The sequence below is a fragment of the Schistocerca cancellata genome, chromosome 4 (assembly GCF_023864275.1).
Source record: "Schistocerca cancellata isolate TAMUIC-IGC-003103 chromosome 4, iqSchCanc2.1, whole genome shotgun sequence".
In the NCBI taxonomy this organism is placed as follows: Eukaryota; Metazoa; Arthropoda; class Insecta; order Orthoptera; family Acrididae; genus Schistocerca; species Schistocerca cancellata.
The window spans coordinates 739,525,042-739,548,914 of NC_064629.1; the positions used below are offsets into that span (position 1 = coordinate 739,525,042).

The 23,873-nt window shown below is 39.4% G+C and overlaps 1 protein-coding gene across 3 annotated transcripts in view; it reads right to left on the reverse strand.

Moving 5' to 3' along the window:
* Positions 1–667: 667 nt before the first annotated feature.
* The window catches only part of LOC126183535 (membrane-associated tyrosine- and threonine-specific cdc2-inhibitory kinase), a 174,296-nt gene continuing 151,090 nt past the window's right edge, over positions 668–23,873 (reverse strand). For all 3 annotated transcript variants that reach the window (XM_049925604.1, XM_049925603.1, XM_049925605.1), the window contains 2 exons: positions 16,530–16,575; positions 668–1,125 (listed from right to left, as the gene is read on the reverse strand). In XM_049925604.1, coding sequence (XP_049781561.1) covers positions 1,018–1,125; positions 16,530–16,575 — 154 coding nt within the window. In that variant the 3' untranslated portion in view covers positions 668–1,017. The remainder of the gene's footprint in view (positions 1,126–16,529; positions 16,576–23,873) is intronic.

Genomic DNA, 23,873 nt, shown 5'->3' on the forward strand with positions numbered 1-23,873 from the left:
TATAAACCTTTTTTTCCTAACACACACTTGAAAAAGTAGTTAAAATACAAGAAACTATAAAATGGAGTGCAAAAGTTTCATAAATATTAAAAATTATAGCAGTTCTTCCCTTTCCAAGATGAGTATATACATATATATATATATAAAATAAACCTTTCCTACAAATATAATGTCTGCCAGATTTACTTTAATAATTTAGACATATGTGGAAGACAAGTTATATATAATTCAGTCTTACATACTGGTGTCACATGTGAAAGTCCGACTAAGGCACACTGTGGTTACAAACTACAAACAATGTTTTATTTGTACAAAATTAAGAGAATGTGTGTGAGCACTGGAACAAAAGTACAGTGACCAAAACAGATATAAGCAAGAAACTTAGATGTTACAGATACAGAAGCTGTATGTACTATGGAGGTATGACATTTATAACTAACAGCTATCAAAGAGAGGAAGTACAAGTAGAACAACTTAACCTACATCTTGGAGAAATGACAATTAAGTCAAATTAGAGCCTCTTAAACACACAAAAATCTCTGAGCATAACAGTAAACACACACACACACACACACACACACACACACACACACACACACACACACAAACGCGCGCGCGCGCGCGCGCGCGCGCGCGCGAGATCTCTGAGCATAACAGTAAAACACACACACACACACACACACACACACACACACACACACACAGGAGATCACCAAAGTTTATGAACACATTATTTTTGTTTGGCAATATGATAAACTGAAGTAGCAAAATTAACAATAGCAACACATTTTTAATAAAATGTAAATTTAGAAATTAAAGTAAATAATAATAATAATAAACATCTTATATATACAGAACAGTCTTCCATTTTATACGGTAAAATGGGCAAAATTGCCCAAACATATTATGTTACAAAAGTTTCTTATACTGCACATCAGAAGAGTAAGAAATTAGATTTCCTTTCAGTATCTCAATCACAGCCACAGCACTAGTATGTTGTACTAAAATATTCAGCTTTTAGTTTGTTAGTTTGTGTTCAAATAGGACAGCAAATTCTTGGCTGCTACTTTCCTTCTTTTTCTGTGGTCTTCTTCCAGTTGCTGCATATGAGGTGTCATGTTGCACCTGAAATGGCAAAGTAAATTAGTGGAATCAAAACACCTATTTCAACAAAACAAAACACAACTTTAGGTACTGAATTTAGAACTAGTTTACTAATAATTAACACCAACCCAGTAGTGTGAGAAACAGAAGCACAAATAAATTACTTTCTATTCAACAGCTTATGGTTCACTGTTAATTCAATGTGCCTGATGGCTGGCTCTCTGTCAATACACATAACCTGACTCATTCCAAACCCCTGTACTCTTTGAGCTTATAAGTCGTCCACAGAATATGACAAACGGACGGACGTACGAACTGCTTTCAAAGCTGCTGAGCATAGTCGCCTCTAAAATCTAGGGCTTGTGACTACGCCTCATTTTCTTTATGAACAGTCCTTCTTCCTCAATACTAGTCCTACATTCATTTATTTATTTATTTTATTTTTATGGCCTCATTGAACAACTTTAGTCAATCATTTGCAGGTCACCGTCTTCAATAAGTGCATGTTTTGCTCCTTTTGAATTGCTCAATATATCCTCATTCATTCTGATCTTTCCTTACCTGTAACTACCCATTGCATTGTGTGTAATTTGCCTACTTTTAGTTTGTTTCTTGTTTTTCAGATCATCCAGAGTTATTCCCCATTCTCTTAAATTCACTCTAACTTGCTTGACCCATCTGTTTTTTTGCTTCAGATTCCAGAGTTTCACTGAAATTCTTCTTGTCCATCTAGTTTATGGTATCCCCATGATGCAGTAAAAAAAATAATACCTCTCTTTACAGATACAATATGCCTCTACAATAGCCTCCATTTCCTTCTACACTACTTCATTTGGCACTATTTTCCAGTTACAGTGAAGCCGTTAAAAATTCGTGTGTAAGTTGCAAAAGTGAATTATTAAAGTATAATGAGCGTACTGCTAGTTTACAATGTGTAATCAGCAGTCTAAGAATAGAAATCGACAGCCTGAAGTCCGAAAATATGGAACTGAAGTCGAAGCGAAACATGGATCCATTGCTTCAAGACAGACAGAAGGACAAAATCTTTCGCGAGAACATGGCTACATTGGTGCAAAATGACGCTGATAAATCATCAGAATGGAAGGTAGTACACAACAAGCGTCAAACAATCGGCACTAAAAATTCGTGTACAGCAAATGTTTCGAGGTTCGAGAATGTAAACAATTTTGATGTACTTTGTTCTAGTAATAGTCTCACTGAAAGTGAAAACAATCGTAAAAAGAGTGTGCCGATAAACTATCGGAAAAAGGTTAGGTTTGATCTTCCAAAGCCACAACGTTCAGTTAACAGCAATGAAAGTGGCAGTGGTGTGATCCAGTCTGCTGTGAGTGAAACATCAACAAATCGTTTTCACATTTTCGCTGATAGTCATGGTAGAGGTATGGCTGATATAGTGAAAAGCAGTTTTAATGCTGCCGATGTTTGTGGAATTGTGAAGCCAGGTGCTAAACTTCAAGAAGTTGTAGCGGGGTGTGATCCTGAAAAAGTAAAAAACGAGTGTGTGATCTTAATAGGTGGCTCAAACAACGTTGCCTGCAACGAAGGAAATGATGCCATACAGTCACTCAGGAAGAAAATATCGGCGCTTTATCAGTCTAAGGTACTTGTTGTGAACATTCCAAAGAGACATGACTTAATTCCACAGTCCTGTGTAAATGAGGCTATCTCACAAACGAACTCTAAGTTAACAAAGTTGTGTAAGCATTTTAAAAATACTTGTGTTGTAGATGTAAGCAGTTTTGGACGAGAATTATTTACAAGACACGGTATGCACCTGAACAGATCAGGAAAAAAAGCATTAGGTACCCTCTTAAAAACAAAAATATTGGAAGAAGTCCACAAATGTACCCCAAAGTTGGAACCAATCGCACTTGAATGGCTCCAACCATCAAGTCAGACTCTGTTTCAAACTCAAATGTTTCAGGAAATTGTTAGTAATGAACGTACTGTCTCTGTAGCTACCGATAATTTTTTTAGGCCAAAGTTTAGATCTGTCTCTAATTCCAAAGAAATGACGATTTTTCACCAAAATGTGGGAGGACTTGGTAATAAAGTAAATGACATTACTGTTCTGTTAGAGGAACCACAAGGAGTAAAAGATACTGATGTATTATGTTTTAGTGAACATCATGTGAAAGATATTGAAAGGTTACAGCTAAGTGGTTACTGTCAGGCAGCGCATTACTCTAGAACCATCATGGAAAAAGGTGGGGTGGTAATTTATGTAAAAAAAACAACTTATCTTACAATGCATTAGATTTAAAGAGCCATTGTATAGAGCAACAAATTGAAGTATGTGGTGTTGGGATTACTGTAACTGACTTCACGGCTGTAGTGTTAGCACTGTATAGATCTCCCTCAGGGAATTTGAATGTATTTCTTAAGCACTTAGATTCTTTATTATCCATACTGTACTCAAAGTCCAAGAACTTGATAATTACTGGTGACTTTAATGTTGATTTCCTAAATGAGAGCAATAGTAAAGCTGATTTAGTACATTTAATGGAGTCTTATAATCTGATGGCAATAGTAGATTTCCCAACTAGGATTACTGTTAACAGTAAAAGTCTGATAGATAATATATTTATAGATAAGTCCAAATACAATGAGATCACTGTACATCCAATCCTTGGCCTTTCTGATCATGGTGGTCAATTGCTTAGGCTCAATTACATCAGTGTGTGCAACAGTTCCGAGCATTCTTGGAAATCTTTTAGGATAATAAATGAACAGGGCCTTAAAAAATTCAATGATAGCCTACAAGAGATAGACTGGAGCCGAGTTTATAGGGAAACAGATGTAAACAAAAAGTACAATTCATTTTTAAATGAATTCATGTCTGTATTTGAGTCCATCTTTCCCAAAAAAGTAGTTAGAAATAGTCATATAGGCAATGCCAAGAAGTCTTGGATCACTACAGGGATAATAACATCTTGTAGAACAAAGGGGATGTTATACAGTTCTCTCAGGAATTGTAATGATCCAAAGAAACGACAACACTACAAACTTTACTGTAGCATTCTCAAGAAGGTTATAAATAAATCTACAAGTATGTGCATAAAATCAGAAATTGAAAGTTCAGAAAATAAAATTAAAACTATATGGAATGTAATAAAGAGGGAAACTGGCAGGACAACAGGGAACATGTCTCTGGTAGAGATTAATACAGGGGACAGTATCATAAAGAAACCTGAGTTGGTTGCAGATATATTTAATAACCACTTTTTGAGAGCAGCAGAGAAGACAGGCTGCAATGGTTCTATGGAAGAATCATTGTCCCTCCTACAGAAAGCTATTAGCAACAGAATCCCACAGTTATCCTTACCTCCAGTTACTGTAAGCGAAGTCATAAGAGTAATTAGATCATTAAAAAATAAAAATTCTGCTGGTGTGGACAATATTTCTAGTAAAATACTGAAACACTGTTATAAATTTGTTAGTCCCGTCTTATGCAACATATACAATGCATCCCTACAAGATGGGATTGTCCCTGACAGACTTAAGTTGGCTGTAGTGATTCCTCTCTTTAAAAAAGGGGATAAAAGCATTGTTACAAACTATCGCCCAATATCCCTATTAACTACCTTCTCGAAAATTCTAGAAAAACTCATGCACAGGAGGATTGTAGACCATCTCGACTCCCACAGTATCTTAAGCAAAAATCAGTTTGGTTTTCGTGCCGGTCTTTGTACTGAACAGGCAATATTCTCTTTCAGCAACCAAGTTTTGGAAGCCATTAACAAAAAAATGTCTCCAGTGGGTATTTTTTGTGATCTTACGAAAGCCTTTGACTGTGTAAACCACCAAATTCTTTGGAAAAAGGCAGAATACTATGGTTTAGGTGGTACTGTTGGCTTGTGGCTACAATCATATCTACAGGATCGGAAGCAGACTGTAATGCTAAATGGCTCTTCTGGAGAACCTGCCTTGTCTGAATGGGGCACGATAATGTGTGGTGTGCCTCAAGGCTCCGTTTTGGGCCCACTGCTTTTCCTCATCTTTATTAATGATCTTCCTCTTTGTTCTGAGACAAACAGCAAATTTACCCTGTTTGCCGATGACACCACAATTCTAATTGACGATTTGACTGATCATGATCTTGAAAAAACTACAAATACTGTTTTTAATGACATCTTAAATTGGTTCTCCTCAAATGGTCTCTCGCTCAATGCAGATAAAACTCATTATATGAGGTTCCATACATCACAAAGTAATCCCGATGAAATTAACATAAAATGTAGAGATCAACCAATACAGAAAGTTTAAGACACAAAATTCCTGGGTGCTTACATAGACAGTAAATGTAATTGGTCAGTTCACATTCTTCATCTATGTAAAAAACTTAGCTCGGCAACATTTGCATTACGGGTAATTTCTTCAGTGGCTGAAGTTGACACTATTAAGGTTGGCTACTTTGGCTACTTCCACTCATTGATGTCATATGCTATCATATTCTGGGGGAACCAACCACTTGCAAAAAACGTTTTCACCATCCAAAAAAAAAGCAATCAGAATAATGTGTGGGGTCCATCAAAGACACTCTTGCAGGCACTTGTTTCGGAAGATAGGTATCCTAACAACTGCCTCACAGTATATTTTTTCCTTGCTCACCTTTGTGTGCAAAAATTATTCCATCTACCAAGACAACAGTAAATTCCATGGTTATAACACGAGAAACAAAAACAATCTACATTTAGAAATGAAACGTCTCACTCTGGTACAAAAAGGAGTTTACTACTCCAGCATTAAGCTGTTCAATGCTCTACCACTACATATCAAATGTGTTCATACAGAACTGCCAAAATTTAAACAAGTTCTCAAAGATTACCTGACAGAGAAGTCTTATTATACTGTGGATGAATACCTGAAAGAAAATGTATACCATCACTAAACTTATTGTGTCTAGAAGTAGTTCAATTGATTTTATTGTGCATTTGGGCATTAGCGCACTTTTTGTAACAACAGATTGGCTGTACATGTATTTACTCTTGTAGGCCTAATATCTGATTTAACTTTGTGCTCTTATCTTTAACCTTTATTTTAAACTACTTTTTCTGTCAAATGGTAATTATGTTATCTAGCTGACATTGTATCTGTTACTGTATTTATAGTATGTCTTACTTAAACTATGTAGAATTTGCCATTGAATTGCCCTTGTATTTATTGTAAGTTTAAATTGAAACCTGTACAATTTGACACGTTCCATATCCTTGTGATTGACTCACTAACTGGATCTACGGAACAAGAAATAAATAAATAAAATAAATAAATAAATAAATAAATTCCTCCTCCTATTTTTTTAATTTATACATGTTCTCACTATTCAAGTCTACATGGGTACTCATTTCTTGTTTGTGACTTCTTTTATACACGATTACTAATTGTAAAGTGTTAATCTGTACAGGGCAACTTCTCCAGGGTTTAAATTATGCTTCGTAAGCTCCTAGATCCCATTCAAGTTTATCTTTACAGTGATTGTACAGAATTCTTAACACTACTTTATAAGTGCAAACCAGGAGGGAAAACCTTCCTTTCTTAGGCGATTTTGTTTTTTCTCCTTTTTGTGTAACACATGTATGGATGTATTATAGCTGTTGTCCAATGTTCTAGTCTGCATTCCAAACTTCCGCCATGCTTTGGTATAATGATATCTTCATTGGTTCCGTTGCACATTTCTACAGTTCCACATTTTCTCCACTTTCTTTTTAGTTCTTAAACTCTGTAGACTTCATGGATTTGTATTTCGTGGTGGTGTTTTTATTGCAGTTTCTGTGTGCATTTGAAGTAGTTCTGGGGGATCTTTACAGTTTAGCAGTTTGTTAAATATTTCTGCTAAAATTTCTGTATTTCCCCTACTGCTATGGCCCTCTTATTGTTTTTATCTTTAGATGATAATATCTTTGGAGTTGTCTGCTAAATGTTTTGTAGTAATCTCCTAGTTTGTTTTCTCACTATTTGTTTCTATTATTATAGCACTTTGGTATTGACTATTGGCATCTAAATCTTCTTACTATATTTTGAGTTATCTTTCCTAGAATTGTTAGTTCAAAGTGCAATTTTTTTTTTAATTACTCAGACCTCAATCAGACTGGGTGGCTATCTTCCAGTTTTATCAGATTCATCATTCCACAATTATTGTTTTTGCCTTTGGTTTATTGGGCTATTTGTTTCAATTGGGAAAGTATTTCTTCTAGTTCATCTATAGATTTATATCCCTTGTTCATTCATTTTCCTTGTTATTTACTAGTTTAAGGGGGTCATAGATCCTTTTCTTTTTTGAGTAGGACTTTTGCCAATGAGCTGAACTTTATTTTTATTTTAATCCAGTAATTATCTGAACTAGTGTCTATTCCTCCCAGGACTTTCACGCTGTGAACTTCCCTGTGATAGTTCTTATCCATGCAAACACGATCCAGTTACCATTCCCCTTTTTGCGGTCTGGACGTTTTGAGTTTGTTTAGTCTTCTCATGAAGTATGTTGACTGAGATCATGTCATGGTTTCTGCAGAATTCCACCACTTTATGTCATTCTTGTTCACTGCTCCTTTTGCAGGCAATTTCTGTATCTCTTTTCAGTTTTTAACTAAGCATTAAAGTCTCCGACTAAAATTTTGGTATGGTTTTTGTTGCTGTCTGATCTGAAAAGCTCCTAAAACTGATCATATCTTCTCTGTGGTTTTTCCTATTTTTTTATTAAGTTCTGCTACACCAATATTCTTTGCTGAATGTCTCACTTTCATTTCACTTATATTGGTTTAATTTTCTTTCCTCCTGAAATTTTGTATCTACACATCTTACACATGGGAACAGTTTTGTTGGAAATACAAACTAAATCTGCCTTCTATATTTTATTTTGATGACTCAGTTGTAATTAGGAATAGAAATAGAATAGAGAAAATTTATGCATCAAGCTATCTTTTGTTTACAAGTAGTCCACTCAAGTTATGTTTTCAATGCTCGACATGCTTTCCACACTATGTCAACATGAATCACATTTAAGGCACAGTACCCATAACCAATTTCAATTCCAGATGTCTTCTGTATTCTACAATTGAGTCGATAGTGGAACACTGCCTGCAAATACAGGATGTCTGAAAAGTATTCCATATTCTTACAGGAACAGTACTGGTCAAAATTAGAAACGAAGGTCGTATATGCATATGAGTGGAAAAAAAACCACAACTGTTGAGATATGGGTCATTCTGTCCTATGATAGCATCTGCATGTTCACACTACAGGAGGTGCTCAATGTGGTTGTTATTCACTCCCCCACATGCTTCAGTCACCCCTCAAAGAATCATGAATTTGTCTGAACACACCTTCCTGCTCTCATATGTGGTCATATGCATGGGAAACACACGTCTGTACCATGTGCACATTGTCGATACCAGTAAAATGCTCCAGTGCCTTTAAATGACCCCCTAGCCAGAAATCAAAAGATCAAGGTCAGGTGAATGGGGAGGCCTTACTATAGGACCTCCCTACTCAATTCATTGTTCATTAAATGTTTGTGTCAGGTGTAGTTGTACAAGTCATAGAAAATTGGATGGTGCTCCGTCATCCATATGTGACATCTGTTGTCTTGATGCAAAGGTAAGATTCTCTGATATCATGTGTAATTTGTTGTGTAGGAACAGGCAATAATAACTGCTTCTGTAGTTATCTGGATTTGTTTTTTCTCCTTTTTGTATATCGGATGTAAGATAATAATAGTAATAATAGTAATAATAATAATAATAATAATAATAATAATGGCTGTAATCTAATGTTTTAGTAGTTCTTTGTTGCAGATTTTCACCATGCATTGGTGTAATGCTCTGGTAAACTGTATAGCCCTATGAGTGTGTTGCCCACTCTCCTGCCCACACACCGATACTAAAGCAAATCTAATGCCTTGATTCCACAAATGTTTGATGGTCTCCATCTGGCTATATGTGGTTAGTGTGATAATTTATCATCACATTTTGTGTATCTTCCACCTTATTGTTAATAAAATGCAAGTTGTGAGCAGCAGATTTTCAGTGCTCTGACTGAAGACCCCAATGGCAGAACTGCACAATCAGGCTTGTGGTCTCACAGTAAGTGAAATGGATAAATTAACTGCTTGTGTAAAATTGACCACACAAGAGTGTGGCTTATGCCTTCAGCAGCTCCATTTCTTAGCACATTTGTGAACAGTATACAATGACATCAGCAGTAAATAATGACATCAGCAGTAAATAATATATGTCTCCCAAGATCATTTATATAGTTTAGGAAGAATGATGGGCTTGAACACTTCTTTGGGGAACTCCAGGTATCACTTTGCCTTCACTAGATGATTTCCTGTCGATTACTATGAACTGTGACCTTTCTGACAGGAAATCACAAATCCAGTTGCAAAGCTGATACGATACTCTGTACACACACAATCTGATTACAAACTGCTTGTGGAGAACAGAGTCAAAAGCCTTCTGGACATCAAGAAAAATGTAAACAACTTGAGAGTTGCTGTTGTTTGTACCCCATTACTTTATGTGAATAAACAGCCTGAAGGGTTTCACAAGAACAACATTTTCTCAATCTGTGCCACTTATGTGTCAATAGATTGTTTTCTTCGAGGTATTTCATAATATTAGGAAATAGAATATGTCCCACAATCCTAGAACAAATAGACCTCAATGATATAGATCACTAATTCAGTGGGTTATTCGTATTTCCTTTCTCATTTATTGGTGTGGCCAGTGCAACTTTTCAATCTTTATATACAGATCTTTTGTCGAGCAAGTAGTTGTATATAATTGCTAAAAATGGAGCTATTTCATCAGCATACTCTGATAGGTACCTATTCGGTATACAATCTGGACTGAAAGTCTTGCCTTTTTTAAGAGACTTAAAATGCTTCGCTATACCACAAGTATCTACTTTCAAGTTTCTCATATTACCAGCTGGTCTTGATTGGATTCTGGAATATTTACTCCATATTCTTTGCCAACAGAATTCCTGAAAACTTTGTTTAGTAATTCCACTTTAGTAGTGCTATCATCAGTAATGTTATCATTGCTCCCACACAGATTTCTTGACAGTTTCGTTGTGGATACCATTAAAAGAATCTTGTACTGAAGTCCACCCTGAACTGTCATCAATCTTCACGAGATATTGCATTTTTTAAAATGTGGCATGCTGTTTTTGTTGCTTCTGCAACAGAGGCCTGAATGTATCATAAAGGATCTGTCCCATCTCTTATCAATTTCTTAGTACCAAGCTCTCAACTGCTGTCCGCAATATTTCTTTGAATGTGGCCCACATTTAGACAATGCTTGTATAGTTAGTATGGAAACAATGGGACCCATCTCTGAGGAAGATACTAAAGCAAATTTGTATCTGCTTTTTTTACATAGATATATTTTACATTTATTTTTGATAGAGATGGGTGTTATGGTGTTCTGTCTCACTGTAACAACTTTGTGGTCACCAATTCCTGTATCCACCATGACACTACTTGCTCAGGACCGACTGTCACTAAGAAGTCTAATATGTTACTGTACTCATTCACACTTTGCATGGGCTCCTGAATTAATTGCTCACAGTAATTTTCAGAGAAAGCATGTAGTAGACTTTCGGGCAATGTTTCACTCCTACCATCGACTTTAAATAATATATTTTCACGGACATATCGAGTAAGTTGAAGTCACCACCAATTATAATTCTTTAAGTCTGATACTTATTCTAAATGAGACTAAAAGTGTTCTTTGAACCTTATAGCAACTATCATCTGAGTCAGGGAGAGGGAGCAATAAAGTAGCCAATTATTAATTTACTCTGGTTGTTGGGTGTAACCGCTACCCTTACTAACTCACATTAATTATCTACTTCAATTTCACGACAAGATAAACTACTACTAATAGGAACAAACATGTCCCCACCAACCAAACTTAGTCTATCCTTTCTGTACACCATTTGGTCCTTGGTAAAAATTTTGGCTGAAATTACCTATGGCTTTAACCAGTTTTTAGTATTTGAAATTATTTCTGCTTCAGTGCTTTCCATGAGCACTTTGAGATCTAGTTCTTTTCCAACACAGCTGCAACAATTTGCAACTCCGAGGCTGATGTGTTTGCTATCTCTGCTCCATTTGGGACTGTATCCTTGTGTGAGCTTTTCTGAGATCATCTGACCTAAAATGTTTTTGAGTATTTGTATTTACACACACAATTTCTCGTGAAATTACATGCAAGTTTTCTTGGGTACTGGATCCATAATGGGGTAAAGAATTAAAAACGGTTTGCATAGGACAGACTCAATATCCCAAAATGTTTATTTCAATTCAAATTCTTCTCAAAACTGAATATTTTTTTCTGGAACAGTACTTAAGTTACTGGTTAACTTTCTATGGTACATAGTTTCTTCTCACACAGAAGCCGTATTTTCGCTGGAGAGCCTATGTGGCACAAAGAAGAGGAATATAGTTGTAGCACAGACTGACCTAACATCTGTAAGGTTCCCTACTTCGGAATTCAACATGTAGGCTGACACAGCGTTGTAATATTTCAGATTTTTAACACATTTCTCAACTAAACTTGCTCCCTATTTATCATCAAGATCCTCCCATACTACATATCAAGGCAGCTTTCTAAATATTCTCTCATATGATAACAAAGCAAATGTGAAAACAAACTGTTTGATACATTCAAGTGTTACAGAATACTGAAGCTACTAAAAGCAAATTAAAATAGCTCATTTTTAACACTTATGCCTATTTCATACTGAAAATTTCAAGTGGAATAAGTAGCCAAATGAGAAGATAAACAGTTGTCTTGACTACAATTTACTACAGATCACTTGCGTAAAAACTGTTTACTGGAACTGGAAAGATAGCACTTAGAAGTAGAACTGATTAACACTCAATATACAGCTGTCCTCAACTCAAAGATGGATTTGAACACCAACTACAGCAGAATGAGATTTTCACCCTGCAGCGGAGTGTGCGCTGATATGAAACTTCCTGGCAGATTAAAACTGTGTGCCCGACCGAGACTCAAACTCGGGACCTTTGCCTTTCGCGGGCAAGTGCTCTACCATCTGAGCTACTGAAGCACGACTCACGCCCGGTACTCACAGCTTTACTTCTGCCAGTACCTCGTCTCCTACTTTCCAAACTTTACAGAAGCTCTCCTGCGAACCATGCAGAACTAGCACTCCTGAAAGAAAGTAAAGCTGTGAGTACCGGGCGTGAGTCGTGCTTCGGTAGCTGAGATGGTAGAGCACTTGGCCGCGAAAGGCAAAGGTCCCGAGTTCGAGTCTCAGTCGGGCACACAGTTTTAATCTGCCAGGAAGTTTCATATCAGCGCACACTCCGCTGCAGAGTGAAAATCTCATTCTGGAAACATCCCCCAGGCTGTGGCTAAGCCATGTCTCCACAATATCCTTTCTTTCAGGAGTGCTAGTTCTGCATGGTTCGCAGGAGAGCTTCTGTAAAGTTTGGAAGGTAGGAGACGAGGTACTGGCAGAAGTAAAGCTGTGAGTACCGGGCATGAGTCGTGCTTCGGTAGCTCAGATGGTAGAGCACTTGCCCGCGAAAGGCAAAGGTCCCGAGTTCGAGTCTCGGTCGGGCACACAGTTTTAATCTGCCAGGAAGTTTCATACCAACTACAGCACTTTATTGGTCCTGTTTGAGGTGGTATATACTAGAGCATTCCTCCAACCTTTGAACTGTCTTACTGAGACCATTTTAGGTGCACCTTCAATTTTACATGGACTCAAAGCTAATGGTGGAACTTGACCTTTCTCAAATACACAAAATATTGCTAATGATGGCAAAGTCCTAAGTGGCAAGAAAAATCCTAGGAATGGCTAGGAATTGAATCTTTTTGGCTGGTAGTTACACTGACTCACAGAGCTACCAAATCACAGTTCACACAAATACTGATCTCTGTCCATCATTTCTGCTTGTAATAGAATGACCTATTCATCAAAATTAGCATAAATTAAAACCACTCTTCTTCCCACACCATGGATACAGCTGAACAGGTCAATTCAGTTTTCTTAGTCCCAAAAAACATTTTTCTCTGTGCTACACTGTCGTATAATAAATAAGATATGTTCAGTGAGATATTTCATTATGACTGGACTGAGTAATTCCCAACAATTTGGAGACCAAACCAGCATAGATCGAGCCACAATTTTGTGTTAAAAAGACTGCACCGGAGTACTGCCCGGGCAGAAATTTTCTCAATGCATGAGCCACCTACTTGTCAAAAACTGGACTCATTTAATATAAGAACCATGCACGGACATCTCACTACTTATTCCTTGACTGGTGCTGCCTCCTGTTGTTAATCTTAAGAATTATTTTGAAAGAAAGATTAGCAAACAAGACAGCTGCTGTTGCAAATAGCTGAGCCAATACAGTCACACTGACAATTTCATGTATACACTCATTAGGTTTCACAGTTTGCCGTCATTCCGCAACAAATACGCCATGTTTGATGAGCAAAAAATTTTGGAAGCTCAAGAGGAAGAAATTGCTCAATAACTCACACTGGACTTTTTTCTTGGGAGAATAATTATACTTTCAGTCATTATTTTAAAATTTGTGATATATCACCCAAGAACTAAAGTGAATATGAAAATTAAATCTTTAAGCCCAGTCCTTTTTTAAGGATTTATTACTCTTGAATATACATTGCTTACATATGTGCCAGTAATGCTTCACATAATGGCACAAATGGCCTGTTTCCTAGGCTCCAAAGTGCTAACAGACAGGACACAGAATATGACACTGAAAAGTGTCTTATAAATAAGACACATAAGCAAGACTTGGTGTACTCTAGAAAGTGTAAGAATAGAACTGGTATTCATGTTACACATTAATGAGTCAGTGCAAAGTATTTTCTACATTCTCAGTCTTTTCTTAGACGATGCTATTAACTATGAGGAGGATTTGCCCAACACAAATTTTAGTAATTTTCAGCCAGTTCTTCACAAATTACCAGCTTGGTACAAACAAGGACAACCGTCTCTTGAAAATAAAATTTTACATTTACTGAAATTTAAGAATTGAATACATGCTTGATTAATCACAAAGGAAGTTACTAATGAAACATGTTGTACAAATACGTGGTAGGAACAAGGGTTAGAGTTCAGAAGTGGAACAATCACAAACTCAGCTGTGGTAAAAGCGAATGAGAAGGTTCAATTTATTGATAGGATGCTGGGAATGGCAGTCTGTCTATGGAAAAGATTGCTGATAGAATACCCACAAGGTATATACCGGAATAGTACTGAAGAGTACACCGAACTAGTTAAATTTTCTGCACTATTACATATGTCTGCAGGGAACCAATCACACACGTCCTGGCAGGTGGGTGCATTTCTTTATTTTCATTCATTGTTTTCATCCTGCAATATTCATTATTATAATGAGTAACTTAGTGGTAATTATGGTGCAAAAGACTGAAATTTGCTGCCAATACCAAATACAAATTTTCCATCTATTATTTTCATGTGGAAATAGCATGTACATTGCTTTTGGAAAACGATGGTTCACAAAACTAGATTTATATAACACATGGAACAGTTAACTTTGTGAATGCCAGGTGACTGTGCACAGAACAAATTCTGCAACATAGCAAACAAAGGGTATAAAGGGTTTTCAATATCTGTCAATTTACAAAGAAAGTGTATATCATCACTGACCAAGACACTCGAATACTAGTTACATTTGTATTAAGATGTAAAGGCAACAATCATCATAAAGTAGGCATTCACAGAGAAATAAAAAGTAAAATTCATGAGAGAACTGAGCAATGAATTTGAAATATGAAAAAAGGGCACAGCAAAGGTTAATGCCCATTACCAATCAAGTGTGTCCTCGAAAAAAATTCTAAAACAATGGAGAAGAGCAGGTGCACCAATACACTAACTAGATAGGACTTAAGCCCAAAATTGTAGAATTAGATTGTGCAGTATTTGCAGATTGCTTAGCACTAATTGCCAAAGAATGATGCACAAAAACAACTTGAAATGTTGGAGGAACAAGCAAGGAAAACTGTACTACAAATGTCATATTGAAAAAATTCACGACCGATGTAACAACTGCACAAGCTAAGCTCAAAATTGGCAATAAAGTATTCTGTGTCATCTATGTATCAACATCACATACATCCTTAAAAAAAATCCACACCAAAACCATAAAATCTGAGTTGCAATGCGAACGCAAAGAATCCAGTTCATAGAACACACACAGAAAGAATTGGCTCACACAGGTTAATCCATCAGATTCAAATTTTCTTGAAAAAAATAAAACTACTACAAACAACTGGTAAAAAGAACTTAAAATAATAAGGACTGGAAAATGTACTGTCCGATAAGCAATCAGGAAAGTCTCTCAAACATGGGATTTTCAGCAAGAAGAAAGGATCAAACAACATTCATAGCTGTAGCAACAGAAACACACACACTAGTCCACGACAGAACATTGGGCTAAAAAGAAAGCCAACAAGTGTTTATTTCGTATGGCCCTAAGCAACCAATTCGCAAAGTGTCTTTGACAATGAACATTCTTTAGAATCAATTAATATGAAACTTGTCTTGGCTGATCACAACCTTATCATGAGAAAGCTTAACTTGGACAGCGTACTGTTACACCAGCTGACAAATTTCCTGTTTGATATGAAAAGTTGAAATTGTGTGCCTGACTGGGATTACAACCCATATACCCATCAACTGGTCCCACCTCTGATGTGATACACATTCTTAATTTATATAAAATTATCACGTTTCCAGGCAAGTGAGATGATCAAAATGGCACAATGTTACACTGTGGCACAGTCTCCCATTACCAGGTCCCATACAAGCTATTGGAAAGAGGAGCCATATTCATGTCTTAGCATTGTCAATCCATTTTGATCTGCTTCTGATGTGCACGTTTCTTGATAGGACGTGTTTTTAGTTACCAGTATTGGGTCCTGCGCTGAATTCAGTTCATTATCTCTATCTCACTTAATTAGAATTTATATTGTTTACTTCAGTAAACTGATGCACAAATCTTACACTTTTCTCTATAACCTGGTCCTTTAAAAGTTAAATGAGTGCCCTTTGTCTAGGATATTCCCAGTGATAGTTGCTCTGTTTTAACTTTTACAGATAACAGATTCAAACCTTGTATCATTCATGCTAACAGAGTATGTGCAATTTTCTGGTGCTGTAATGTCATCTACAAAAATGAACTGTGAACTCATTTAATTGAGGACTGAACATGACTGAAATGATAGTAAGTGCTACTACACACAACTATCAGACTCCAAAAAGAAGAGTTCCCATGATAAAACATTAATTTACTGGTATCACAGATTATATTCATTAATTCAATATACAAAACTATTAATTATCCTATTTCAACTAACTTAATCATTCATAATTACCTCACTTGCTTCGTTACGAGTGATGGAATCACAGGAAGCATACGTCCTGCAGGAGGAAACAGTTCATTAGTAACCATGAACAAAACAAATCACATGTACAAAGAATTACTATGTTTTAATAGAACACCCCCCCCTCTCCCCACCCCTCCCTCTCTCAACTGTCGTACTATTTCATCACACTGCAAGAGCCCCCAATTGAAATAAATATTATATTTGTTTTTATTCACAATCTATTTGAAAATAAAAGGTGATTGCAATGGCAAAAGTAAATGAAATAAAATAAAAACTAGGTAGACTGACTGAATTGGCAATAGACTTTAATTCAAGAAGACAGTGAATCGCGTGTAGTTCAGCCAACCTGAGTTAGGTTTTCTGTGATCTAATGCTTCATGATAATGCTAGGATGGTCTCTCTTAAATTGCCATGGAAGGTACTAAAGAAAGAAAGCACATGATGAAAGGGGGGGGGGGGGGGGAATTTGGAAATGGCTTCAATAATTTAAGACATACTGTCAGTAAATATACTCCTTAGCAGTACACGTTGTAAATAAATATAAATTTCAGGGAATCTATAATTTACACAACGACAGGAAGACAGAGACAAATAATTCATATACACCCACTGAAGAGCCAAAGAAACTTTTACACCTGCCTAATACAGAGTAGGGCCCCCGCAAGCATGCAGAAGTGCTGCAACACGATGTGGCATGGACAGGACTAATGTCTGAAGCAGTGTTGGAGGGAAGTGACACTATGAATCCTGCAGACCTGTCCATAAATCTGTAAGAGTACGAAGGGGAGGAGATCTCTTCTGAACAGCACATTGAAATGCATCCCAGATATGCTCAATAATGTTCTTGTCTGGGGAGTTTGGCTCCAGGAACACACTTCTGAGTTTAAACAGTTCCGACGGCCACCATTCTGTAGCAATTCTGGATGTGTGGTGTGTCGCATTGTCCTGCTGGAATTGTCCAAGTCTGTTGGAAAGCACAATGGACATGAATGGATGCACGTGATCAGACAGGAAACTTACGTATGTGTCACCTGTCAGTCATATCTAGACATATCAGGGGTCCCACATCACTCGAACTGCGCACGCCCCACATTATTACAGAGCCTCCACCAGCTTGAACTGTCTCCTGCTGACATGTAGGGTCCAGGGATTCATGAGGTTGTCTCTATACCCATACACGTCCATCTGCTCTATACAATTTGAAATGAGACTTGTCTGACCAGGCAACATGTTTCCAGTCATCAACAGTCCAGTGTTGGTGTTGACGGGCCCAGGCAAGGTGTAAAGCTTTGTGTTGTGCCGTCATGAAGGGTACACAAGTAGGCCTTCGGCTCCAAAATCCCATATTGATGATGTTTCAGTGAATGGTTCACATGCTGACACTCGTTGATGGCCCAGCATTGAAATTGCCAATTTGTGGAAGAGTTGAACTTCTGTAACACTGAACGATTCTCTTCAGTCATCGTCGGTTCCATACTTGCACAATCTTTTTCCGGAAACAGCGGTGTCAGGGATATGATGTTTTACTGGATTCCTGATACTCACGGTACACTTCGCTGCTACTTTGGAGACATTGTGTCCCATCGCTTGTGTGTCGACTATAACACTACGTTCAAATGCACTCACATCTCGATAACATGCCATTGTAGCAGCAGTAACTGATCTAACAACTGCGCTAGACGCTTGTTGTCTTACATAGGCACTGCCAACCGCAGTGCCATATTCTGCCTGTTTACATATATCTGTATTTGAACATGCATGCCTATACCAGTTTCTTTTGCACTTCAGTGTACTTGGCCTCATTAACCTAAGATTCATTATGCGGTTCTATATTTTGGTGTGAAAGTGTGTGTAATATACACTGTTAAGATAAATAAAAGCAATGTACCACAAAGAAATTATCTGAGTGTGTCAAGAATGTGTAGATGTTATTTACATGTAAAGACAAACAAATGACCGTAATTTGAGAAAAAATGAATGATTTATTCAAGACAAGGAGCTTCACAAACCGAGGGAGTCAATAATGCATTGGTCCATGCCCTTATGCAAGCAGGTATTCAGCTTGGGACTGATTGACAGAGTTGTTGGCTGTTGTCCTGAGGGATAGCATGTCAAATTCTGTTCCACTGGTGCCTAAGATTATCAAAATCCAGAGATGCTTGCAGGGCCCTGCCCATAATGTGTTCTTAATTGGGGAGAGATCTGGTGACATTACTGGCCAAGGAGGGTTGACAAGCACAAAGCCAAGCAGTAGAAACTCTCATCATGTGCTAGTGGGCATTATCTTGAAGTGTAGCCCTTACCCGTGACATAGGGACAGTAGAACCGAGGGAAGAACCAAAGCATTCCCAACACACCCATTTGCTCCGTTTGATTAAGTAACGGAGATCAAGGATGGCAATGGCGTATCAAGGATGGCAATGGCGTATGGCCGTACTCCACCACGGGACTTGCCAGCGGCAAAATGGTCCAGATGAGTGTGGGATAGCAAGGCTAGCAGTACGAACAATCGCATCAGACACGTCACGAAGGTCGTCATCAATACAACCCGACAAAAAAAACGACCTGTGCAGTATATAGAGGCCTATCGGCGCGGTGGAAAGACCAACGACGTAACCTGTCCACCAGGGAGTGTGAAGGGAGCGAGAGAATCAATGGGGAATGGGTCACCATCACAAAGGTCGTCATGTGGCAACCAGTGTAATGAAGAGAGAGGAGGGAGAAGAATGGGAAAGATCAATGACAAAAAAGGTACAATGACCGGCACTGAAATGGGTAGGGGAGCTACCATTAAGAAAAGCACAAGTCGTGGTCTGCATGAAAACTGGTCTATGGGAAGACCCCGACTGGATGGAAATGCACTGACCCACAAGGGATGATGAGCATTAAAATCCCTGAGCAGGAGGAAGGGAGGAGGAAATTGCTGAAGAAGGGCAGTTAAGGCAGCAGATGTAAGAGTCCTGTAAGGAGGGAGATAAAGATTGCAAACTGTGACCCCAGAGTCCAGGTGGACCCTGACAGCAACCGCTTCCAATGTGGTTTGAAGAGGAATCCACGTGCTAGCAACGTCCATACAGACCAATATACAAATGCCACCAGAGGCCCGCAGGGGCCGACCCGATTGTGACAAAGCATGGAACCCACGGAGGGTTGGTGAGTGATCATCAGTAAAATAAGATTCCTATGGAACCACAGAAGCTGCAGAGTAAAACGAAATATGTATGGGATTGCAACTGCGGAAGGTGATGGTAATAGCCATTACAATTACATTGGATAACCACAGAATAATGATTCAAATGGGGGGTGAACAGGCTAAAGCCAGTCATGCCGCTTGGTCACCACCCGTCACCGACAAGGAAGGGGCGACATCCATGAACAGCAGGTCAGAGTCACGTTGCGAAGGTGGGGACAGGATCTGTAGCGACACCAGAGGCTCCTTGACCTGGGACTTGTGTTTCTTCTTCTTTCCCATTTGAGATCAAGGAGGGCTATGCTGCAAAAAGGAGCCAGCTGCAGAAAGATCTTGAACAGAAAGAGAGCGCGCGACCTGGGGGGCCCACTGACCGTGGTTCTCGTGGTCGTCGTGTGGCAGCAGACCTCTGGCCTGGAAGGTGCTGGGAAGGGGGGTTCCCTTGACCAGCATACGCCCATAAGAAGTGGGACATTTCTCCAGCTGAGGGGGAGGAACGGTGCCCGGAGGGGAGGGTGTGGGAACTGCAGGGGAGGGGAAGAGGAGAGGGGTTCAAGAACTGGGGTAAGGAAGGGGGAGGAAGGGGTGAAGATGTAACTAAAGCATAGCTCGACGTCATTAACACATGATGAAGATGTGCATACTTCTTTTGAGCCTCAGTGTAAGTTAGACGATTAAGGGACTTACACTGCTGTATCTTCTTTTCCTTCTTATAAGCTGGGAATTCCGGTGAAAGTGGAGAATGATTGCCACGACAATTAACACACACAGGAGGGGGAACTCAGGAACTCCCATCACGGAGTGGACGGTCACAGTCACCACAGAGAGGAGTCTGCGAACAGTGGAAAGACATGTGTCCAAAGCGCAAGCACTTAAAACATCGCATAGGTGGTGGGGATGTACGGCTTCATGTCACATCAATAAACCATATCTTGACCTTCTTGGGGATGGCATCCCCTTCAAAGGCCAGGATAAAAGCACCAGTATCAATGCGACTGTCCTTCGGGCCCTTCTGAACACGCCAAACAAAGTGAACACCCCGCTGTCCTAGATTATCCCTAAGTTCCTCATCAGTTCGAAGGATGAGGTCCCTGTGAAAAATTACACCATGAACCATATTCAAAGACTAGTGTGGGGGTTGGGGGTGGGGGAAAGGGACACAGGAATTGTGCCAAGATGGTGACAAGCACAAAGGGCCGCAGACTGGGCAACTGAAGCAGCTTTGATCAACAACGAACCCGATCCGAATCTCGCTCAGAGTGTCCACTTCGCCAAACTTGTCTACAATGTGTTCCACAAAAAACAAAGGTTTGGTATTGGTGAAAGTATCCCCATCAGTCCTGGTGCAATCCAGATAGTGGCGGAAATGTTTGCCCCTAGTCGATGAGCCTGACCCACCTCCCTGGGGGTAGCCATGGAAGGGAAGGCTGAAGGAGTAGAAGGGGCAGCAAAAAAAAAATCATTTCCATTCAGAGAGATGTCAGCAGAAGAACGGCCCGAGTTCAGAACCCATATGCATTTCATTTGCATAGTGTCCGCCCTGATACAACCCACTCAGATCAGGGGCTCTCCTCATGGGCGCCACCCAGCCACAGCAAGGGCTGTCTGGCATGGCGGCCATTACCGGGAGTTCCAATGCTCCATGATGACAAGCAACCACTCCTAGGCTTACATGAGGTGGTCACAGCTCAGGTATCAGAAGTATGATCCCTGTGTTTTCAGGGGGCTCAACCAAAAGGGTACATAGCAACCCCACCACACGGGGTGGCTACCATGCTGGCTATGTACCCTAGCATCAAACGACGACGTGAAGGAAAAGATGGAAGGAACTAGGAGGGCACATGCCGGAGACACTAGGTAAGGTGCTCTTCCCCCAAATGGCTCACACTATGGAATAGAAATTCAGTAACTGACGTCAGGCCCTGGGGGGGGGGGGGGGGGGGGGGGGGGGGGGGGGGGGACCAGAGAATGCCAAAAGGATAAGGTAAGTACGCAAGAAAACCAAATTGCAAAGCCAACATAACCAGGAGGATAGCGGGGCTAACATAAACAAGGGTACCAAGAGAGGGAAAGGAGAGGGCGGAGGGGAAGGAGTAAGGACAGGAAAGGATGGGAAGCGAAAGGAAATGCAGCCCGGGAAAGAAGGAAGGCTGCAATAGCTCGGGGCTCCATGCTTGCCACGCACGTACTCACAAAAGGACCGTAAGCCCCCTGGGGTGGGGGGTGGGGGGAATGGGGGCGGGGGGAAATGGGGGAGGGGTTAACAGCCTGCAGTGGGGGCATGGTGTCAAATGTTTTTCTGAAATCTAGAAATATCAAATTTGGCTGTTGGCCTTCATCCGTAGTTTGCAGTTCATTATGGTACCTAACCACTGTCTGGGACATCTCGAGAGATATCTCTTTGCTGACCATTGGGGCTCAGTTTGAAGGAGGACTCATCACTGAAGGCAATTCTATAAAAAAACCACCACCTTGATTCATGTGTGCATTTCTTGTGCACTTGACGTGTTCCATATCATAATGGTTACAACGAGATTCATCAATGTAACATGTAACTAACTGTCGATGAGATTCTCAGCTGAAGATGTGTATGAAGATGCCACAGACAACCTGACCATCGCCCGCCACACAACCAGGAGTGATTGCCTGGAGTGACATTTTCCTTCATAACATGACCCATTTGGATGTCATCCGTGGCACCCTTACAGCACAGCAGTATGTCAATGATAATCTATGCCCCGTTTTCTTGCCCTTCATGGCAAGCCATCCTGGGTTACATTTCTGCAAGATAATGCCCTCCCACACTTGGCAAGAGTTTCTACTACTTGACTTCGTACTTGTCAAACCCTAGCTTGGCCACAAAAGTAACTGGCTCTCCCCCAACAGAGAATTTTTTGGAGCATTATGGGCAGAGCCCTGAAAACCTCTCTGGATTTTGACAATCCAACACACCAAACGCACAGAATTTGGCACGATACCTCTTAGGAATGCATCTAGTAACTCTGCCAATCAATGCCAAGCTGAATAACTGCTCGCATAATGGCCAGACATGGACCAAGGCATTACCGACTAATTTTTGAAGCTTGTTCTCTCAAATAAATCATCCAGTTTTTCTGAAATTGTTATCATTTGATTGTCAGCACACGTTCATAACATCTACTGCTTTCCATCCCATTCGGATAATTCTTCTTTCATGGTGCCTTTTTCTTTTCTTAATGACAGGCACATGTTCATTGTAAACAGTCTGCTATTTTTAAAGCATTCAGACGAGTGTTTTCTCTGATAACTATGAATGTACTCCTGTACTATGCAAGCAGTTATAGCTAAATAGCAGCCACTTTGTGTAACTAGGGATGCAGGAGCTTTTACTTTAAAGACTGACTTTTCTGTTAATTTTGTTAGATTAATTTACAGTTGTGGCAACTCCAGAGTATGGTAGATTAATTATAAGTAACTGTTAACACAGTCAATTTGGTTAATTTTTGATGGCTATTTCTCTCTGTTAATGCACAAATTGACTCTGGCCACATATTTAGAGGTTGATTACCAAAAAGAGGGCATGCATGCCGCACTTTGTACAAATGAGTTAGTCACTCTACTAAATATAAAACCTTTCCACAACCGCGTTTTTAAATTGAGATATAGGTATTACAGAAAATTATAATAAACATGACAGTTGTCTCATTTTCAACGATAACTGTGGGTTCGTCAATTGGTAAACTGTGAATGGCTATCGGGTCAGTAGGTGGGGGATGGGAAGACAGGTGGAGAGGACGAGACAAGGTGTGAAATATAATATGCAGTGGGCAGTACCACTGACAGTGTCACAAAGAACATTTCTGTTAGTGTTTTATCATTCAATCGGCTATGGTCTTGATGAGAGAACTATCCTCTTATTTGCTTATCATGGTTTAGTGAAACTTTTCGGAATGGACATTCAAGCACAAGACAGTTTGGAATGACAGTGTACTACTGCGCGCTGCTGGGCGCCGTCACTTGCAGGCTATTCTCCTCCATTTTCAACTACTCTATTTTCTCAAATACAGGAGGTGAAGCACAAGGAATAGTAAACAGGTACATTTGTCTCTCAAAGGCCTTATCTCCCAACTTATTTTCTTTATACTGCGACAGAACTCAATGAG